The sequence below is a fragment of the Ranitomeya imitator genome, chromosome 1 (genome assembly GCF_032444005.1).
Source record: "Ranitomeya imitator isolate aRanImi1 chromosome 1, aRanImi1.pri, whole genome shotgun sequence".
Taxonomy (NCBI): Eukaryota; Metazoa; Chordata; class Amphibia; order Anura; family Dendrobatidae; genus Ranitomeya; species Ranitomeya imitator.
The window spans coordinates 358,396,308-358,415,199 of record NC_091282.1 but is presented as its reverse complement, the minus strand read 5'-3'; the positions used below and the strand labels follow the sequence as shown (position 1 = coordinate 358,415,199).

Genomic DNA, 18,892 nt, shown 5'->3' with positions numbered 1-18,892 from the left:
TCTTTAAGGTCAAAATAGGCTGGGTCATGAAGGGGTTAATGTAAATTTTTTGAATAATTTTTGTTTTGATATCTCAAAAAGGTTAGATATTGGAGGTCTTGCTTTAAAATTTTTGTCTTAATACGAAACTGCTACAGTGTATGTATAAATATTGTTGACAAGTATCATCTTGTCAACTAGTGTGCAAGGAAGTAGTGCTTCAAATAGATATTCATAGTCTATGTATTATATGCACAAATTATGTGAAATTAATTTATAATAATATTAGAAAGTATACATATTATAAATGTTTATTAAATTCATGTCACTGACAATAATTTCAAAATATGTGGATTATTAAGTTTTATGTACCTGATCAAGGTTGTTGATTTAGTAGTATGGTTTTAGTAAACTGATTATTAGACATACATTTTATTTGTTACCAATCCTTGTAATATCTATGAAATGCAACTAAAGTGAGTTGTGTCATTGTGAAAAGTGGAACATTCATGCATTTTAAACACAGTGGATAATTTTAATGCGCATAAAATTTTTAGGTTGTTGGCTAAAGGTACCTTCACACTAAACGACGCTGCAGCGATACAGACAACGATCCGGATCGCTGCAGCGTCGCTGTTTGGTCGCTGGAGAGCTGTCACACAGACCGCTCTCCAGCGACCAACGATGCCGGTAACCAGGGTAAACATCGGGTTACTAAGCGCAGGGCCGCGCTTAGTAACCCGATGTTTACCCTGGTTACCATCCTATAAGTAAAAAAAACAAACGCTACATACTTACCTACCGCTGTCTGTCTTCAGCGCTCTGCTTCTCTGCTCTGGCTGTGAGCGCCGGGCAGCCGGAAAACAGAGCGGTGACGTCACTGCTCTGCTTTCCGGCCGCTGTGCTCACAGTCAGTACAGGAGGAGAGCAGAGCACAGCGCTGGAGGACAGACGGCTGTAGGTAAGTATGTAGTGTTTGTTTTTTTTTACTTTTAGGATGGTAACCAGGGTAAACATCGGGTTACTAAGCGCGGCCCTGCGCTTAGTTAACCCGATGTTTACCCTGGTTACCGGCATCGTTGGTCGCTGGAGAGCTGTCTGTGTGACAGCTCTCCAGCGACCAAACAGCGACGCTGCAGCGATCCGGATCGTTGTCGGTATCGCTGCAGCGTCGCTTAAGGCCCCTTCACATTTAGCGACGCTGCAGCGATACCGACAACGATCCGGATCGCTGCAGCGTCGCTGTTTGGTCGCTGGAGAGCTGTCACACAGACCGCTCTCCAGCGACCAACGATGCCGGTAACCAGGGTAAACATCGGGTAACTAAGCGCAGGGCCGCGCTTAGTAACCCGATGTTTACCCTGGTTACCATGCTAAAAGTAAAAAAAAACAAACACTAGATACTTACCTACAGCCGTCTGTCCTCCAGCGCTGCGCTCTGCTTCTCTGCTCTCCTCCTGTACTGTCTGGGAGCCGGAAAGCAGAGCGGTGACGTCACCGCTCTGCTTTCCGGCTCACAGACAGTACAGGAGGAGTGCAGAGCGCAGCGCTGGAGGACAGACAGCGGTAGGTAAGTATGTACTGTTTGTTTTTTTTTACTTTTAGCATGGTAACCAGGGTAAACATCGGGTTACTAAGCGCGGCCCTGCGCTTAGTTACCCGATGTTTACCCTGGTTACCAGTGAAGACATCGCTGGATCGGTGTCACACACACCGATCCAGCGATGTCTCCAGGGAGTCCAGCGACGAAATAAAGTTCTGGACTTTATTCAGCGACCAACGATCTCCCAGCAGGGGCCTGATCGTTGGTCGCTGTCACACAGAACGATTTCATTAACGATATCGTTGCTACGTCACAAATAGCAATGATATCGTTAACAATATCGTTATGTGTGAAGGTACCTTTAATGTGAAGGGGCCTTTAGTGTGAAGGTACCTTTACAGTTCCTGTTGACTCATGTAATTACCTTTGCCAGGGAAGGTCACAGACTCAGATAAATCAATTATGCTAACCTTTCATTGTATTGCTCGATTCTATGTAAATTAGCTGACTCTATCTCATCTCTGTTAGACACCATTAGTACTAAGGATATTATGTTTGCGGCTTGGAATCTAGCCAATCTAGCACACTCTTATTCCACCAATCATGAAGCCCCAAGTCTGAATTGAGAGCTCAGGGGTATAGAAGGACTGTCCAGTGACCAAGTCTCTCTTGCTGCATGGTACCAATTTTTGATTTGCGGATCCGATTGGCAGGCCATAACCGAACATGGATTATAAGACTACATGGACTTCAGCACCAAATGCAAGGATTCGGCTGAGATATCAAAGACTACATAAGGATGGTATACAGCTTGGGACAATCCAGTCACCTGACTACAGAATTTGCGGTACTCAGTCAGCTTCCTAAATCTGGCATTATTCCGTTCTCGGTGGGTGCCCGCCGAAAGCAGGGTGCTGCTGGCTTGGAGTAAGTAGCCCTGGAAGCTCTGATGAACGGATATTATAATCCCTGGTGAGCCAGTGGAAGGGTGAGAAACTGTTGCCTGTTACATTTTGTGTTTTGCTGGTTGTGTGATATATGCCATTAATTGTTTGGAGATCCAAGAAAGACCTAATATTGTGATTCCCTCACCCTCTGTTGTCTGAGTAGTGTTCCACCCCCTGTTGAGGAGGTCGGGCGTTCAGTTGGGATGAGCCATGGTCCGTGCGGTCTTTGTAAAGGCGGTCGGGACAGCGGACGAGAGCACCCACTGACCCCCTTGTCTACACAAGAACCACTATGTAAAGTTAAAAAAGGTTAAAAATGACGATACAATTACATATAAATAATTTGATGATATAAAACTTTATTAAGTGTAATTTCACACACAAACTTAGCATCTGTTCAACAACCCTTGAATTAAACATAGATTAGTGGGTTAAGCCCTTATGGAAACTTCAAGTAAGTTGTGATAGCAAACAGTGAGGTACCTATAAAATGTTTCACATGTGGAGTTAGCATATTTTGTATAATTCTTCAAAAATACATAGAGTTCTGAATTTTTGGGACAAAATTTGTTAGATTGAGTACGATTGATTATGTGCGACATAAGCGATTTACGTGAATAACTTCTGAACTACACATAGAGTTGATATTTTTTTTGATAAATATTGTTCAGGACATTGATATGTTAATTTTGAGTACTAGTGGTCCAGCGTACCTCTTTTCAAATTGAACTTACGTATGATTGAGTGCGTTTGTTTATTCGCGACATTAGCAATTTACGTGAATAACTTCTGAACTACACATAGAGTTGATAATTTTTTTGACAAATATTATTCAGGACATTGATCTGGTCATTTTGAGTAGTAGTGGTCAAGGGTACCTCTTTTCAAATTGAACTTACGTACGATTGAGTGCGTTTGTTTATTCGCGACATAAGCGATTTACGTGAATAACTTCTGAACTACACATAGAGTTGATATTTTTTGGGGTAAATATTGTCCAGGACATTGATATGTTTATTTTGAGTACTAGTGGTCAAGGGTACCTGTTTTCAAATTGAACTTAAATACGATTAATAACGTTTGATTGTGTGCGACTTAAGCGGTTTATGTGAATAACTTCTGAACTACACATAGAGTTGATATTTTTTTTGGCAAATATTATTCAGGACATTGATATGTTCATTTTGAGTACTAGTGGTCAAGGGTACCTGTTTTCAAATTGAACTTACGTACGATTGAGTGCGTTTGTTTATTCGCGACATAAGCGATTTACGTTAATAACTTCTGAACTACACATAGAGTTGACATTTTTTGGTAAATATTGTTCAGGACATTGATATGTTCATTTTGAGTACTAGTGGTCAATGGTACCTGTTTTCAAATTGAACTTACGTACGATTGAGTGCGTTTGCTTATTCGCGACATTAGCAATTTACGTGAATAACTTCTGAACTACACATAGAGTTGATTTTTTTTTGATAAATATTGTTCAGGACATTGATATGTTCATTTTGAGTGCTAGTGGTCAAGGGTACCTGTTTTCAAATTGAACTTGCGTACGATTGAGTGCGTTTGTTTATTCGCGACATTAGCAATTTACGTGAATAACTTCTGAACTACACATAGAGTTGATATTTTTTTGGGTAAATATTGTCCAGGACATTGATATGTTCATTTTGAGTGCTAGTGGTCAAGGGTACCTCTTTTCAAATTGAATTTACGTACGATTAAGTGCGTTTGTTTATTCGCGACATAAGCGATTTACGTGAATAACTTCTGAACTACACATAGAGTTGATATTTTTTTTGGTAAATATTGTTCAGGACATTGATCTGGTCATTTTGAGTACTAGTGGTCCAGGATACCTGTTTTCAAATTGATCTTACGTACGATTGAGTGCGTTTGTTTATTCGCGACATAAGCGATTTACGTGAATAACTTCTGAACTACACATAGAGTTGATATTTTTTTTAGTAAATATTGTCCAGGACATTGATATGTTCATTTTGAGCACTAGTGGTCAAGGGTACCTCTTTTCAAATTGAACTTACGTATGATTGAGTGCGTTTGTTTATTCGCGACATAAGCGATTTACGTGAATAACTTCTGAACTACACATAGAGTTGATTTTTTGGGGGGTAAATATTATTCAGGACATTGATCTGGTCATTTTGAGTACTAGTGGTCAATGGTACCTGTTTTCAAATTGAACATATGTATGATTAAGTGCGTTTATTCGCGACATAAGCGATTTACGTGAATAACTTCTGAACTACACATAGAGTTGATATTTTTTTGGGTAAATATTGTTCAGGACATTGATATGTTCATTTTGAGTGCTAGTGGTCAAGGGTACCTCTTTTCAAATTGAATTTACGTACGATTAAGTGCGTTTGTTTATTCGCGACATAAGCGATTTACGTGAATAACTTCTGAACTACACATAGAGTTGATTTTTTTTTTTTTGTAAATATTGTTCAGGACATTGATATGTTCATTTTGAGTGCTAGAGGTAAAGGGTACCTCTTTTCAAATTGAATTTACGTACGATTAAGTGCGTTTGTTTATTCGCGACATAAGCGATTTACGTGAATAACTTCTGAACTACACATAGAGTTGATTTTTTTTTTTTTGTAAATATTGTTCAGGACATTGATATGTTCATTTTGAGTGCTAGAGGTAAAGGGTACCTCTTTTCAAATTGAACTTACGTACGATTGAGTGCGTTTGTTTATTCGCGACATAAGCGATTTACGTGAATAACTTCTGAACTACACATAGAGTTGATTTTTTGGGGGGTAAATATTGTTCAGGACATTGATATGTTTATTTTGAGTACTAGTGGTCAAGGGTACCTCTTTTCAAATTGAACTTACGTACGATTGAGTGTGTTTGTTTATTCGTGACATAAGCGATTTACGTGAATAACTTCTGAACTACACATAGAGTTGATTTTTTGGGGGGTAAATATTGATCAGGACATTGATATGTTCATTTTGAGTACTAGTGGTCAAGAGTACCTGTTTTCAAATTGAACTTACGTACGATTGAGTGCGTTTGTTTATTTGCGACATAAGCGATTTATGTGATTAACCCAGGACCACAAATAGTCAAAATAATCATCTCAAAGTCCTGATCAAAATTTTATTCAAACAATATCCACTCTATGTATAATTCACCATGCATGGAAAATCGAATAGCTAACTAATAACTAATAGCTAACTGCCATACATGAAAATCGAATAACTAACTAATATCTAATAGCTAACTGCAGACTAACTTGAATCCGGTCGCGGACCTGGCACTCGGCTGTGACGGCGGTCTGTGTCGCTGCTCGGTGTGTGTGCCGCACACCGCGTATTACCTCAGGTGTCGCACGCCGCGTATTACCTCAGGTGCCGCTCACCGCGTATTACCTCAGGTGCCGTCACCGCGTATTACCTCAGGTGTCGCACGCCGCGTATTACCTCAGGTGCCGTCACCGCGTATTACCTCAGGTGCCGCTCACCGGTAACCATGGCAGCTTGCGACGACCTGTTGCTCTGCAACTTTCCCAAGTGCCGCATGAAGCTGGCCAGTCGCGCCTGGGTCACCGCGTGCTCTCACATCTTCTGTGACCAGCACGGCAGTGGCGCGTTCAGCCGCTCCCCGACCGTGTGCCCGGCCTGCACCAGCACTCTGTCCAGCAAGCTGGACGTCCTGCGCACCGAGCTGAACCCGGCGGAGGAGCACAAGGCCATGATGCTGGCCGGGCTGAGGCCTGAGGTGGTGCTAGATATCTGCTCCCGAGCCCTGGCATTCTGGACCTACCAGGTAGGGGCCTTCTGTGCCCAGCAGTAATGGCACCTTACTGTTAGTCCATAATGGGAAGGTGATGGCGCGTACGTGACACCCAATGCCCCCGCTATAGCCGAGCAATGCTGTAGTAACCCTTGGCAATGACCGCCATGTTTGTACAGTGGCCCTGTATGGAGCTCAGCCCAGTCTTATACAGTGCGGGCATTGGCTGTGTTACACAGCCGGCGCCCGTCAGTAACTCACACCAGCAGGTCTTCAGTTTAGCCTCTTGAGAAACCGGTCACATCTTTTAGTGCTATTTACCTGCACATATATAGGGTTACTCTGCAGCTAAATAGCATTGAAAGCGTGTCCGGCCATCTTCCTGACAGTGTGGCTACCAGGAGGAAGTGGAGCGGTATCCTCTAGTTCAGCCATGGGGCAAACCAATGAGCAGCTACATAGAAATGCAGTCTATGGGGCCTGAAAAAGATTTTTCGCTGTTTTTTTTAATAACTTACCCTCACTGGGTCAATATTGAGTCTCTGCCGCTGGTCTGAGTGCCTGTTAGGTTATGTGCACACAATGCCTTTAACGCACCACCGCAGCGTTTTTTTCATTGCACCGCTGGAGTGGTGCTTTAAAGGGCCACTGTCACCCCCCTCCAGCCGTTATAAACTAAAAGAGCCATCTTGTGCAGCAGTAATGCTGCATTCTAACAAGGTGGCTCTTTTAGTTTTGTGTTCATGTATTACTAAAATAAAGCGCTTTGAAACTTTTCAAAAATACCTGTCTTTGTCCACGGAGGCGGGTCTGAAGCCTCCTCTGTGAGGCGCCCAACTGCTGTCACTCATCTCTTCTGGGGCGATGGTCGCCGCCCCCTGCGCGCTGTTCTTCTTAAATCCGGCGCCTGCGCTGTGCGTGCCTGCCTGGAGCAGGCGCATTGAGAATTGGCAGTCATAGCTCAGATGCCAGGTTCCTGACTGCGCCTGTGCGGGCAGTGCGGCCTGTTGTGAATTCTGTGGTCAAGCTCCCTCCTGTGGTCATGAGTGGTACTTCGGCTGGTTCTGTCTATGAGCTTCCTCTGGTGGATGTGAGTGGGGCTGCGGCTTCTGAGTTTCCTTCCTCAGGTGACGAGGTTAAGTCGTTAGGTGCTGCTCTATTTAACTCCACCTAGTTCTTTGTTCCTGGCCTCCAGTCAATGTTCCAGTGTTGGTCTTGTTCTCTCCTGGATCGGTCTTGTGGCCTGTCTACCCTGCATAAGCTAAGTTTTGCTGGTGTTACTTTTGTTTGCTATTTTTTCTGTCCAGCTTGCTATATTGGTTTTTCTTGCTTGCTGGAAGCTCTGAGACGCAGAGGGAGCACCTCCGTACCGTTAGTCGGTGCGGAGGGTCTTTTGCTCCCTCTGCGTGGTTGTTTGTAGGTTTTTGTGCTGACTGCAAAGCTATCTTTCCTATCCTCGGTCTATTCAGTAAGTCGGGCCTCACTTTGCTAAAATCTATTTCATCTCTGTGTTTGTATTTTCATCTTTACTCACAGTCATTATATGTGGGGGGCTGCCTTTTCCTTTGGGGAATTTCTCTGAGGCAAGGTAGGCTTATCTTTCTATCTTCAGGGCTAGCTAGTTTCTCAGGCTGTACCCGAGGCGCCTAGGTCTGGTCAGGAGCGCTCCACGGCTACCTCTAGTGTGGTATGATAGGATTAGGGATTGCGGTCAGCAGAGTTCCCACGTCTCAGAGCTCGTCCTATGTTATTAGTAGCTATCAGGTCACCTTGTGTGCTCTTAACCACTAGGTCCATTGTGGTTCTGAATCACCAGTTCATAACAGCGGCCACTCTGTTACTGAATCCCCACCCCGCACTGTGTTATGCATTATGCACAGTGCGAGGCTGGGATTCCTGGGCATGCGCACTGCGCTTGTCAGACGCTCCCCCAGGTTCCCCGCCTTCCAGCGTCGGTCTGTGCAGGAATCTGCCCAGGAATCCCAGCCCCGCACTGTGCATAATGCATAACACAGTGCGGGGTGGGGATTCAGTAACAGGGTGGCTGCACTGCCCGCACCGGCGCAGTCAGGAAACCGGCATCTGAGCTATGACTGCCAATTCTCAATGCGCCTGCCCCAGGCAGGCACGCATAGCCCAGGCGCCGGATTTAAGAAGAACAGCGCGCAGGGGCGGCGACCATCGCCCCAGAAGAGATGAGGGACGGCAGTTGGGCGCTTCACAGAGGAGGCTTCAGACCCGCCTCCGTGGACAAAGATAGGTATTTTTGAAAAGTTTCAAAGTGCTTTATTTTAGTAATACATGAACACAAAACTAAAAGAGCCACCTTGTTAGAATGCAGCATTACTGCTGCACAAGGTGGCTCTTTCAGTTTATAACGGCTGGAGGGGGGTGACAGTGGCCCCTTAACTGTAAGTGCCCTGCCCCTTGTCTGACCTGGCGTTTTCATCTGTTTTTGCTGCTGCTATGTGGCAAAAAGTGACCTGCCGGCGGCTCAAGTGTTTCATGGCGCTGCAGGGAGATCACTTTTCAATACGAGTCTATGAGAACCTCGTTCTGGAACTCAGACTTGTATTGAGAGCTTGTGACTTCCAGCCAGTCAGAAGCTAATGTCACAAGATGGCGCCGTGGGACCGAAGTGATGCCGAAAAACAGTGAAGACGATGTTGGTGAGAATATGACGGGGGCAGGGGACTTATAGTGCCACTTCACCTCTGGAAAAAACCCTTGCTGGAGTGGTTCTTCAAAAGAACCTGTCAGCAGGATTGTGCTGAGTAAACTACAGATAGTGTCAGGTTGGCACCGTTATACTGATTAAAATGATCCCTGGGGTGATGAAATCCGTCCCGTGGTGGTTGTTTAATCTTTATTTTCAGTTAATGATATTCTTGTGCTCCGGGCCGGCCTGTGGGGTGTGGTGCTCTGATTACATATTCATCTGTATGGCTTATGACAGGTCACTGATCCTTCAGTGACCTGCCCCCCATTTTACATACTGAATATTATTTGTATTGAAAAAAAATTATATTCATCAAGCAGGCGGCAGCATCTGCGCTGTACCATGATCACATCTATAATATCCATATTTTTTTATTTTATTTAGTCATATACATTTCTTTAGAAACAAACTAATTTCTTCCTCAAAATAGCGCTGGCCGCTCCTGCGCAGTAACATAATTCAGAACTGGATAGATGCTACTGCGCAGGCGCCAGCGTCATTTTGCTGCAGAAAAAAAAATTGTACCCACCAAGACTGGACCAAGCCGCACCTGCGCAGTAGAATCTATCGCGTTCCGAATTATGCTACTGCGCTTGCAGTTTTGAGGAAGACATTTTTTTTCCTAAAGAAATGTATATGACTAAATAAAATAAAAAAATATGGATATTATAATCCAAGCATGCTTCAGCGCCGGCGCCTGAAAGATGAATGTAATTTTTTTTCAGTATGTAAAATAGGGGGCAGATCACTGAGGGATCAGTAACCTGTCAGAAGCCATACATATGAATACCTCCCCGGAAGAAGCGGAAGCGAAACGTGCGTCGGGGTGAGGACGGAATTTGGCTACCCACAGGGCTTCGGAGCAACACTGGAATAACCGGGTAATAACGGAGTATATTATTCCTTTTATTTGCTAGACTAGAGGATCTTTTCCCTTCCGCATAGGTTGGGATTGTTTGGAGCGCAGTTAGGTCATATGACTTTAATATGGACGGTATGCAAATTTCCTTGCCTTGTACTGTATAGGGATTTTTATGGATTTGATATTGTGCTCGGCTGTTGTTAAGTGTTTTTATGCTCCTTATTGATCTGCATTTTTTGATGTATGTATAATTAGTTTCAGAATCCCTCCTAGTTGGGGTAGCTGTATATATTTTTAGATTTGTATGTCTAATTTTTTAAATATAATAAAAATTAGTTTTAATCTTTGTTATGTGGATCTCTTCTTTAGGCTTCCAAGGGGTCTTAGTCCACATTTTGGTTATATACTATTTTGAAGTGCCAGTCTTTTGAAAAGATATTTGTTTGGACTAAATTTTTGGTATTTATATGAATACGTAAGCAGAGTATCACATGAAGACCCCCATTACAGGCCGCCCCGGAGCACGAGAATCTTATTAATTTAAATTAACGATTAAACAACAACCACAAGACTGATTTCATCAACCCGGGTATCATTGTAAGGCCAGAGTCACACTAGAGAGAAATACGGATGAGTGCTATGCGAGAAAACATCGCATAGCACTCGGACCAATGTTAATCTATGGTGCAGCTCCCATCATTGCACCATTTTACGGCCGATACTCGCCAATGAAAGTCTGAGTGCGAGGAAAAACTCGCACACCACACGGACCATCAGTGTGACTTGCAAGAAATACTCATCAGTGTCCTTTAGAAAGTCCTTTAGAAAAGCTGGCAATTCAGTGCGGTGTAATGTAAAATCACACTGACAGGTTAAAATAGAATAAATGTCTACACATAGTATAGGTATATATACTGCTAAAAAAATAAAGGGAACATATAAACAACAGAATATAACTCCAAGTAAATCAAACTTCTGTGAAATCAAACTGTCCACTTACAAAGCAAAACTGTTTGACAATCAATTTCACAGGCTGCTGTTCAAATGGAATAGACAACAGATGGAAATTATTGGCAATTATCAAGAGACACTCAATAAAGGAGTGGTTCTGCAGGTGGGGACCACAGACCACATCTCAGTACCAATGCCTACTGGCTGATGTTTTGGTCACTTTTGAATCTTGGTTGTGCTTTCACACTCGTGGTAGCATGAGACGGACTCTACAACCCACACAAGTGGCTCAGATAGTGCAGCTCATCCAGGATGGCACATCAATGTGAGCTGTAGCAAGAAGGTTTGCTGTGTCTGTCAGCATAGTGTCCAGAGGCTGGAGGCGCTACCAGGAGACAGGCCAGTACACTAGGAGACTGTTGTGAATTCCGCTCTTGGGCTCCCTCCGGTGGTTGTAAGTGGCACTTTTGTGAGTTCTGCTCTTGGGCTCCCTCTTGTGGTTTCTAGTGGTATGGCTGCTCCTTGGAGTTAGCTGTCCTCACCTGCCTCCACTTATCGTCTCTTCTGCTCCGCTATTTAAGTCTGGCTCTTTCTTCAGCCTGTGCCACTTGTCAATGTTCCTGGCTGGATTCACATCTCTGCTTGGATTCTCCTGGTTTCCTGACCAGTTCTGCAAAGATAAGTTCTGGCTTTGCTCATTTCAGTCCACATGTTGTGGACTTATTGTTCTGTGCATTCTATATTTGTCCAGCTTGTCAGTATGGATTTTTTTCTGTTTGCTGGAAGCTCTGGGAAGCAGATTTACCCTCCACACCTTTAGTCAGGTGTGGAGATTTTGTAAACTGTGTGGATTGTTTTGTAGTTTTTATACTGACCGCACAGTATCCTTTCCTGTCCTATCTATCAAGCTAGACTGGCCTCGTATGCTAAAATCTGATTTCATTTCTGCGTATGTTATTTTCCCCTCCTCTCACCGTCAATATTTGTGGGGGGCTATCTTTCCTTTGGGGATTTTCTCTGAGGCAAGATAGGTTTCCTGTTTCCATCTTTAGGGGAAGTTAGATCTTAGGCTGTGCCAAGGGGTCTAGGGAGCGTCAGGTACCCCCCACGGCTATTTTTAGTTGCGCTGCTAGGTTCAGGGTTTGCGGTCAGTACAGATACCACCTCCTTCAGAGCTAGTCTCATGTTGTTCCTAAACCACCAGATCATAACAGGAGACGTGGAGTGGGGTGTAGGAGGGCAACAACCCAGCAGCAGGATCGCTACCTCAGCTTTTGTGCAAGGAGGAACAGGAGGAGTACTGCCAGAGCCCTGCAAAATGACCTCCAGCAGCCCACAAATGTGCATGTGTCTGCACAAACTGTTTGAAACCGACTCAATGAGAATGGTATGAGTGCCAGACGTCCACAGATGGGGGTTGTGCTCACAGCCCAACACCATGCAGGATGCTTGGCATTTGCCACAGAACACCAGGATTGGCAAATTCGTCACTGGCACCCTGTGCTCTTCACAGATGAAAGCAGGTTCACACTGAGCACATGTGACAGAGTCTGGAGACGCCGTTAAAGGGAACCTGTCACCCCGTTTTTTCAGATTGAGCTATAAATACTGTTAAATAGGGCCTGCGCTGTGCGTTACTATAGTGTATGTAGTGTACCCTGATTCCCCATGTATGCTGAGAAATACATTACCAAAGTCGCCGTTTTCGCCTGTCAATCAGGCTGGTCTGGTCAGGTGGGCGTGTTCACAACGCTCTTTTCTTCCCCAGCTTTCCGTTGGTGGCGTAGTGGTGTGCGCATGTCCAAGGTCCGAATTCCCTGCGCCCACGTGAAGACACAGCGCGTGATCTGCGCTGTAATCCCTTGCATCGGTGGGGGCGGCCATCTTCCTGGGGCCGTGCGTGCGCAGATGGAGTGCTCTGCTGCACGGGGCTTCAGGAAAATGGCCGCGGGATGCCGCGCGTGCGCATTAGAGATCGCGGCGGCCATTTTCCCAAAGCCGAGATGCAAACTCCCTTTATTTTTTTTGAGCAGTATGTATGTATATGTATATATATATATATATATATATATATATATATATATATATATATATATATATATAATCTCTATCTATCATAGATAAAATATATATATATATATATATATATATATATATATATATATACAGTATATATATTAATAATAATAATCACATATTCCGCAGCGCTTTACAGTTTGCACACATTATCATCACTGTCCCCGATGGGGCTCACAATCTAGAATCCCTATCAGTATGTCTTTGGAATGTGGGAGGAAACCGGAGTGCCCGGAGGAAACCCACGCAAACACGGAGAGAACATACAAACTCTTTGCAGATGTTGTCCTGGGTGGGATTAGAACCCAGGACCCCAGCGCTGCAAGGCTGCAGTGCTAACCACTGCGCGCATACATACATGTATGTATGTATGTATATGTGTGTGTGTATATATATATATATATATATATATATATAATCTATATATATATATATATATATATATATATCTATCCCGTTCTACGCCCGGGTGGCGAGCATTTATATTGGTATATGGTCTCCATCCTGGTATGTGCTGCTCCATCCTGCGTCCCCATCCTGTCATGTGCTGCACCCATCCTGCGTCCCCATTCTGTCATGCGCTGCTCCCATCCTGCGTCCCCATCCTGTCATGCGCTGCTCCCATCCTGCGTCCCCATCCTGTCATGCGCTGCTCCCATCCTGCGTCCTCATCCTGTCATGCGCTGCTCCCATCCTACGTCCCCATCCTGTCATGTGCTGCTCCATCCTGCGTCCCCATCCTGTCATGTGCTGCTCCATCCTGCGTCCCCATCCTGTCATGTGCTGCTCCATCCTGCGTCACCATACTGCCTCTGACCCGCAGGTGCCGGTATCGCCACCAGCTCAGGCCCCCCAGCACTTGCTATATTCACCTGTCCTCCGTTCCACCGCTGTGCGCCGCCATCTTCCCGGTCCTCTGGCTGTGACTGGTCAGTCAGAGGGTGGCGCCGGCGCGCATTAAGCGCGTCATCGCGCCCTCTGAACTGAAGGTCACAGGCCGAGGACCGGGAAGATGGCGGCGCACAGCGGTGGAACGGAGGACAGGTGAATATAGCCGATACTCACCCTCCTGGCGGTCCCTGCTTCTCTGTTGGAGATCGCGGTGTGCGTTCAGTGTTAACGCATACCGCGATCTCCCGGGAGCGTCACTCTGTGAGGCCCAGACTGCGCTTGCGCAGTCTATAAAGGCTTCGGACAGAGTGACGCTCCCAGTGTTATATCTATAATATAACGCTGGGAGCGTCACTCTGTCCGAAGCCTTTATAGACTGCGCAGGCGCGACGCTCCTAGCGTTACATTATAGAGTGTCAGGGGAAAAAAAATGGCGCCGGAAGGCGCTGACTGCCGGGAGCAGGGGGACACCGTGCACATATTTTCGCCCTGATTATGCTGTGGCACTTCATGCCACAGCAATTTGTTACTTACGCCATTCCTTTCCGCCCCGGCCATTTTCTTCATCCTCCTGCTGCCGGAATCGGTGCCTGCGCAGTCCACGCTTTCCGGCGCCATTTTCTTGACACACTGCAGGTGTGTCTTCAAGAAAATGGCGCCGGAAAGCGTGGACTGCGCAGGCGCCGATTCCTGCTGCCGGGATTGGCGCCTGCGCAGTCCGCGCTTTCCGGCGCCATCTTCTTGAAGACACACTGTCTGGTGCTTTTATACGATAAAAACTATTTTATTTTTTTGGTGATCATGCTGTATGGCGGCTCGTTATTTGCGGGACAAGATGACGTTTTCAGCGGTACCATGGTTATTTATATCTGTCTTTTTGATCGCGTGTTATTCCATTTTTTGTTCGGCGGTATGATAATAAAGCGTTGTTTTTTTACCCCTTTTTTTTTTTTTTTTTTGTTTACTGAAGGGGTTAACTAGTAGGCCAGTTTTATAGGTTGGGTCGTTACGGACGCGGCGATACTAAATATGTGTACTTTTATTGTTTTTTTTTTTTTATTATTTAGATAAATGTATTTATGGGAATAATAGATTTTTTTTTTTAATTATTTATGAATTTTTTTTTTTTATTTTTTTTTACACATTTGGAATTTTTTTTTTTAAACTTTTTTACTTTGTTCCAGGGGGTGACATCACAGATCGGTGATCTGACAGTTTGCACAGCACTCTGTCAGATCACCGATCTGACTTAGAGCACTGCAGGCTTCACAGTGCCTGCTCTGAGCAGGCTCTGTGAAGCCACCTCCCTCCCTGCAGGACCCGGATGCCGCGGCCATATTGGATCCGGGGCCTGCAGCGAGGAAGGAGGTAGGAGACCCTCGCAGCAACGCGATCACATCGCGTTGCTGCGGGGGTCTCAGGGAAGCCTTCAGGGAGCCCCCTCCCTGCGCGACGCTTCCCTGCACCGCCGGCACATCGCGATCATGTTTGATCGCGGTGTGCCGGGGGTTAATGTGCCGGGGGCGGTCCGTGACCGCTCCTGGCACATTGTGCCGGATGTCAGCTGCAATAGGCAGCTGACACCCGGCCGTGCTCCCCCCGTGAGCGCGGCCGATCGCTATGACGTACTATCCCGTCGAGGGTCAGATAGGCCCAGGGCACCTCGACGGGATAGTATGTCTAAGGTCAGAGAGGGGTTAAAGACTTTACTGAAATTTCATGACTATGAAAATTGTACATTCACATTCGATTGGGTTCAGGTCTGGTGACTGTGGAGGCCAGGTCATCTGCGTAGCACTCCATCACTCCTTCTTGGTCAAATAGCCCTTACACAGCCTGGAGGTGTGTTTGGGGTCATTGTCCTGTTGAAACTTTCCCACGCTAATGAGTTCATGTCCTGTCAGGTGGGGAGGCTGTGCAGGCAGCTTTTCATTCATTCCTCTATGGTTTACAGCCTGGCCGGTAGCATTAGCACAGCTCCCAGTTTTAAACTATTTAACCCCTTGAGATGGATTGCAGTGTGGGACTAGACTGTACAGCGGACAGGTATGGGATATTGTTGCTTTTTTATCTTGGATTTTTTACAGAAGAACGAGGGTTTCGCTTGGATTGAGAGTGTAATATAGATGATAAACCTGTGTGTTTAATTATTTCATTAAAAGACTTTATTCTTAATGTGTGTTTTTTTTTAACCCATTCATGCTATTGGATTAATAATGGATAGGTGTCTTATTGACACCTCTCCATTATTAACCAGGCTTAATGTCACCTTACAATAGCAAGGTGTCATTAACCCCTTATTACCCCATGCCACTACTACAGGGCAATGGGAAGAGAGAGGCTAAGTGTCAGATTTGGGGTATCTTACAGATGTGCTATTTTCTGGGGTGGCTGGGGAGCAGATCTTTTTAGCCGGGGGGGGGGGGGGAGCAGTAACCATGGTCCCTCTCTAGGCTATTAATATCTGCCCTCTGTCACTGGCTTTCCCTCTCTGGCGGAGAAAATTGCGCAATAGCCAACGCCAGTTTTTTCCATGAAATAATCCTTGAACACCTACAGCTCCGAAATTTTACACACACACACACACACACACACACACACACACACACACACACACACACACACACACTACTAACATTATTGGTGAGGGACATATAAAAAATCTAACGTATATGCAATTGTTTACTGTATGTAAACCATGTCTTCTATCCTGTCGGGTTCAGTAATGATTTTACAGAACCCGCAAATTGAATTATCGGCTATTCTGATATATAGCTCTGTATGAAACATAAAGATATATATATATATATATATATATATATATATATATATATGTATCTCACTGATATATGCAGTGTATATATATATATATATATATATATATATATATATATATATATATTTATTATATAATTGTAGCAAATATTTGAGGCCATGGGACCAATATATGTCCATCTTGCAAGCCGGCGAGAAAATCTTGCCGTACGGATGTCACACGTATACTTTGAGGAGAAAAAAATTGCATCCTCGCATTGCACACGGATGACATACGTGAACATTTCTGCGATTCTCGGCCTTGAAAAACAGACTTTTTTTTTTTTTTTTTTTTTTTTAACGTTATGTGTGACTCCATCCTAATCAGTATAACCGCGCTGACCCGACAGTGTTTGTAGGCTACTGTGCACAATCCTGCTGACAGGTTCCCTTTTTTGAGGTCAGCAAACTGGCCGAGGTTTTCCTAGGTATAGCCACTTTAGGAAAAAGTAGTCGATCTTTTTTCTGAAGTGGTTTTGCTACGTTTTTTTTGCGACAGTTCTACCCTGGTATCCTTTCTTTCTTCTGAGGTATTAACAAGCTATTTCTTTTAGCCTCTTCACGGTTTCCTAATGCAGATGAGATGAAAGGAAGTGACAAAAGACTGCATGCGTGCACAGCATTGTCATTTTTGCATTGTTTATTTTTGCAGCTCTTTTTCATCGAAAAACATCTGAAAAAAACTTTGAATGCACATACCCTTATATTGACATCAATACTGCAACCAATCAGTGATCTCAGCCTCTCTGCCTGCGTAGATGACACAGGCCAATCAGAGCCGCTGAGATCACTGATCGGCTGCAGCACTATTGACGTGATGTCAGCGCTGCAGACAATACCAGACCTTTGGAGCGGGGGCGAAAACACAGCGATGGCCTCGGTTACTGTGAGTAAAGCAAGATTGTTTTTAAATCAAATTGCACGTTACGGAGACGGTGTTTTGAATCTGAAAAATACATATGTACGATATGAATATGTAATGTTACATTTCTTTAGAAATCATTCCAAGACTTGTTTCTTGTGTTGTTAAAGGTGTAAGGCTGGGTTCACATTGCGTTAATAGCAGCCCGTTAATGTTTGTGTTTAATAGGCTGCTGTTAACGCAAGTGCCGTTATGGCAGCCCGCTAACGCAGATAGAGCATCTGCTAGCTCTATCTGCGCTAGCAGTGACGGACCTGGGAAACGCTGCAGCACGTGTCTTGGGGTCCGTCACTCAATGACGGCACATGGCTAGCGCACGCCCATTGTGGGCATGCGCTAGCGATGCGTCCGACATTGCATTCAATGGCGGCGTTACCAGACTACGTTACACCGCGTTATGCCGCGGTGTAACGTAGTCCGTCTAACGGACGCCAGGAACGCAATGTGAACCTAGCCTAAGGAAATTACATAAGTATGACAGGCGTAATTCCATTAATACTTCTGTTATTAATAAATCCAAGTCTTTGTCCTCTGCATGGTATCTCTAGTATCATCACTTAGGTCAACCTTTGAATTTGTAACCAGGTTTACCAGGAGCGATTGTATCAGGAGTATAACTACAGCCAGGCAGAAGGACATCTGAAGCAAGTAGAAAAACTTTATGCTCATCAAATTCAAAGCAAGGATTCAGAATTAGTAGCCATGAAGGGGGAAGTGAATTCGCTGAAGAAAATCTTGGAGGAATACAAAAGAAAATATAGTGAACTGTCAGAAAAGCTAATGGAGCGGAACCGCCAGTATAATAAGCTTCAAGGAATGTATGATGGAGTACGACTGCGCAATATTGCTGTATCTAACCGAGAGGATTCTGCAAGCAGAGAGAGAGCTCAGCAGGAACATTCTTTTGGATTTACAATGGGTAACCACAGGGGGCAGGATTAAATAGATAAGAATATGCTTTATATACATATGTAATCATATATCTCTGTTTAGAAATTTCACATCGTTCTAAGTTACAGAATCAGTATATTAGTATATATTAGACCATACAATGCTCAATGACTCTTATTTGCTTGAACTAAATAATATATAAAAATGTCAGAAAGTTTTTCAATCCCTTTTTTTCTTGTAATACACAATTTTGAGAGAATGTAATTGAGTAGTGAGAGCTGAAACAAAAAACTTGCTGAAATTTAAGGCAAAATATCTCAGTGGAAAACTCAACTTTTATACTCAGAGGGACTAGACTCACATCCGTGTTTGAGGGTCGGTTGAAAGTCTCCATCGTAGAAGTCACTTCACTGATAAAAATTAGAGAAAAGTGAAGATATAACCCTTCTTAGGTATCATTTAAATTACAGGTGCATCTCAGAAAATTAGAATTTAATCAGAAAGTTAATGTACCGTA

The 18,892-nt window shown here is 44.3% G+C and overlaps 1 protein-coding gene across 1 annotated transcript; it reads left to right on the top strand.

The window, feature by feature from the left end:
* The first annotated feature begins 5,985 nt into the window (after positions 1-5,985).
* CCNB1IP1 (cyclin B1 interacting protein 1) lies at positions 5,986-18,426 on the top strand. The gene is made up of 2 exons (XM_069754886.1): positions 5,986-6,282; positions 18,070-18,426. The coding sequence occupies exons 1-2, from the start codon at positions 5,986-5,988 to the stop codon at positions 18,424-18,426; spliced, it is 654 nt and encodes a 217-aa protein (XP_069610987.1).
* The last annotated feature ends 466 nt before the right edge of the window (positions 18,427-18,892 follow it).

Bases quoted from the DNA above. Each gene is read 5' to 3' on its own strand.
- CCNB1IP1 (XM_069754886.1), top strand. From the start codon at position 5,986: ATGGCAGCTTGCGACGACCTGTTGCTCTGCAACTTTCCCAAGTGCCGC. The intron at 6,283-18,069 runs GTAGGGGCCTTC...ATTTGTAACCAG, and splicing joins TGGCATTCTGGACCTACCAG to GTTTACCAGGAGCGATTGTA.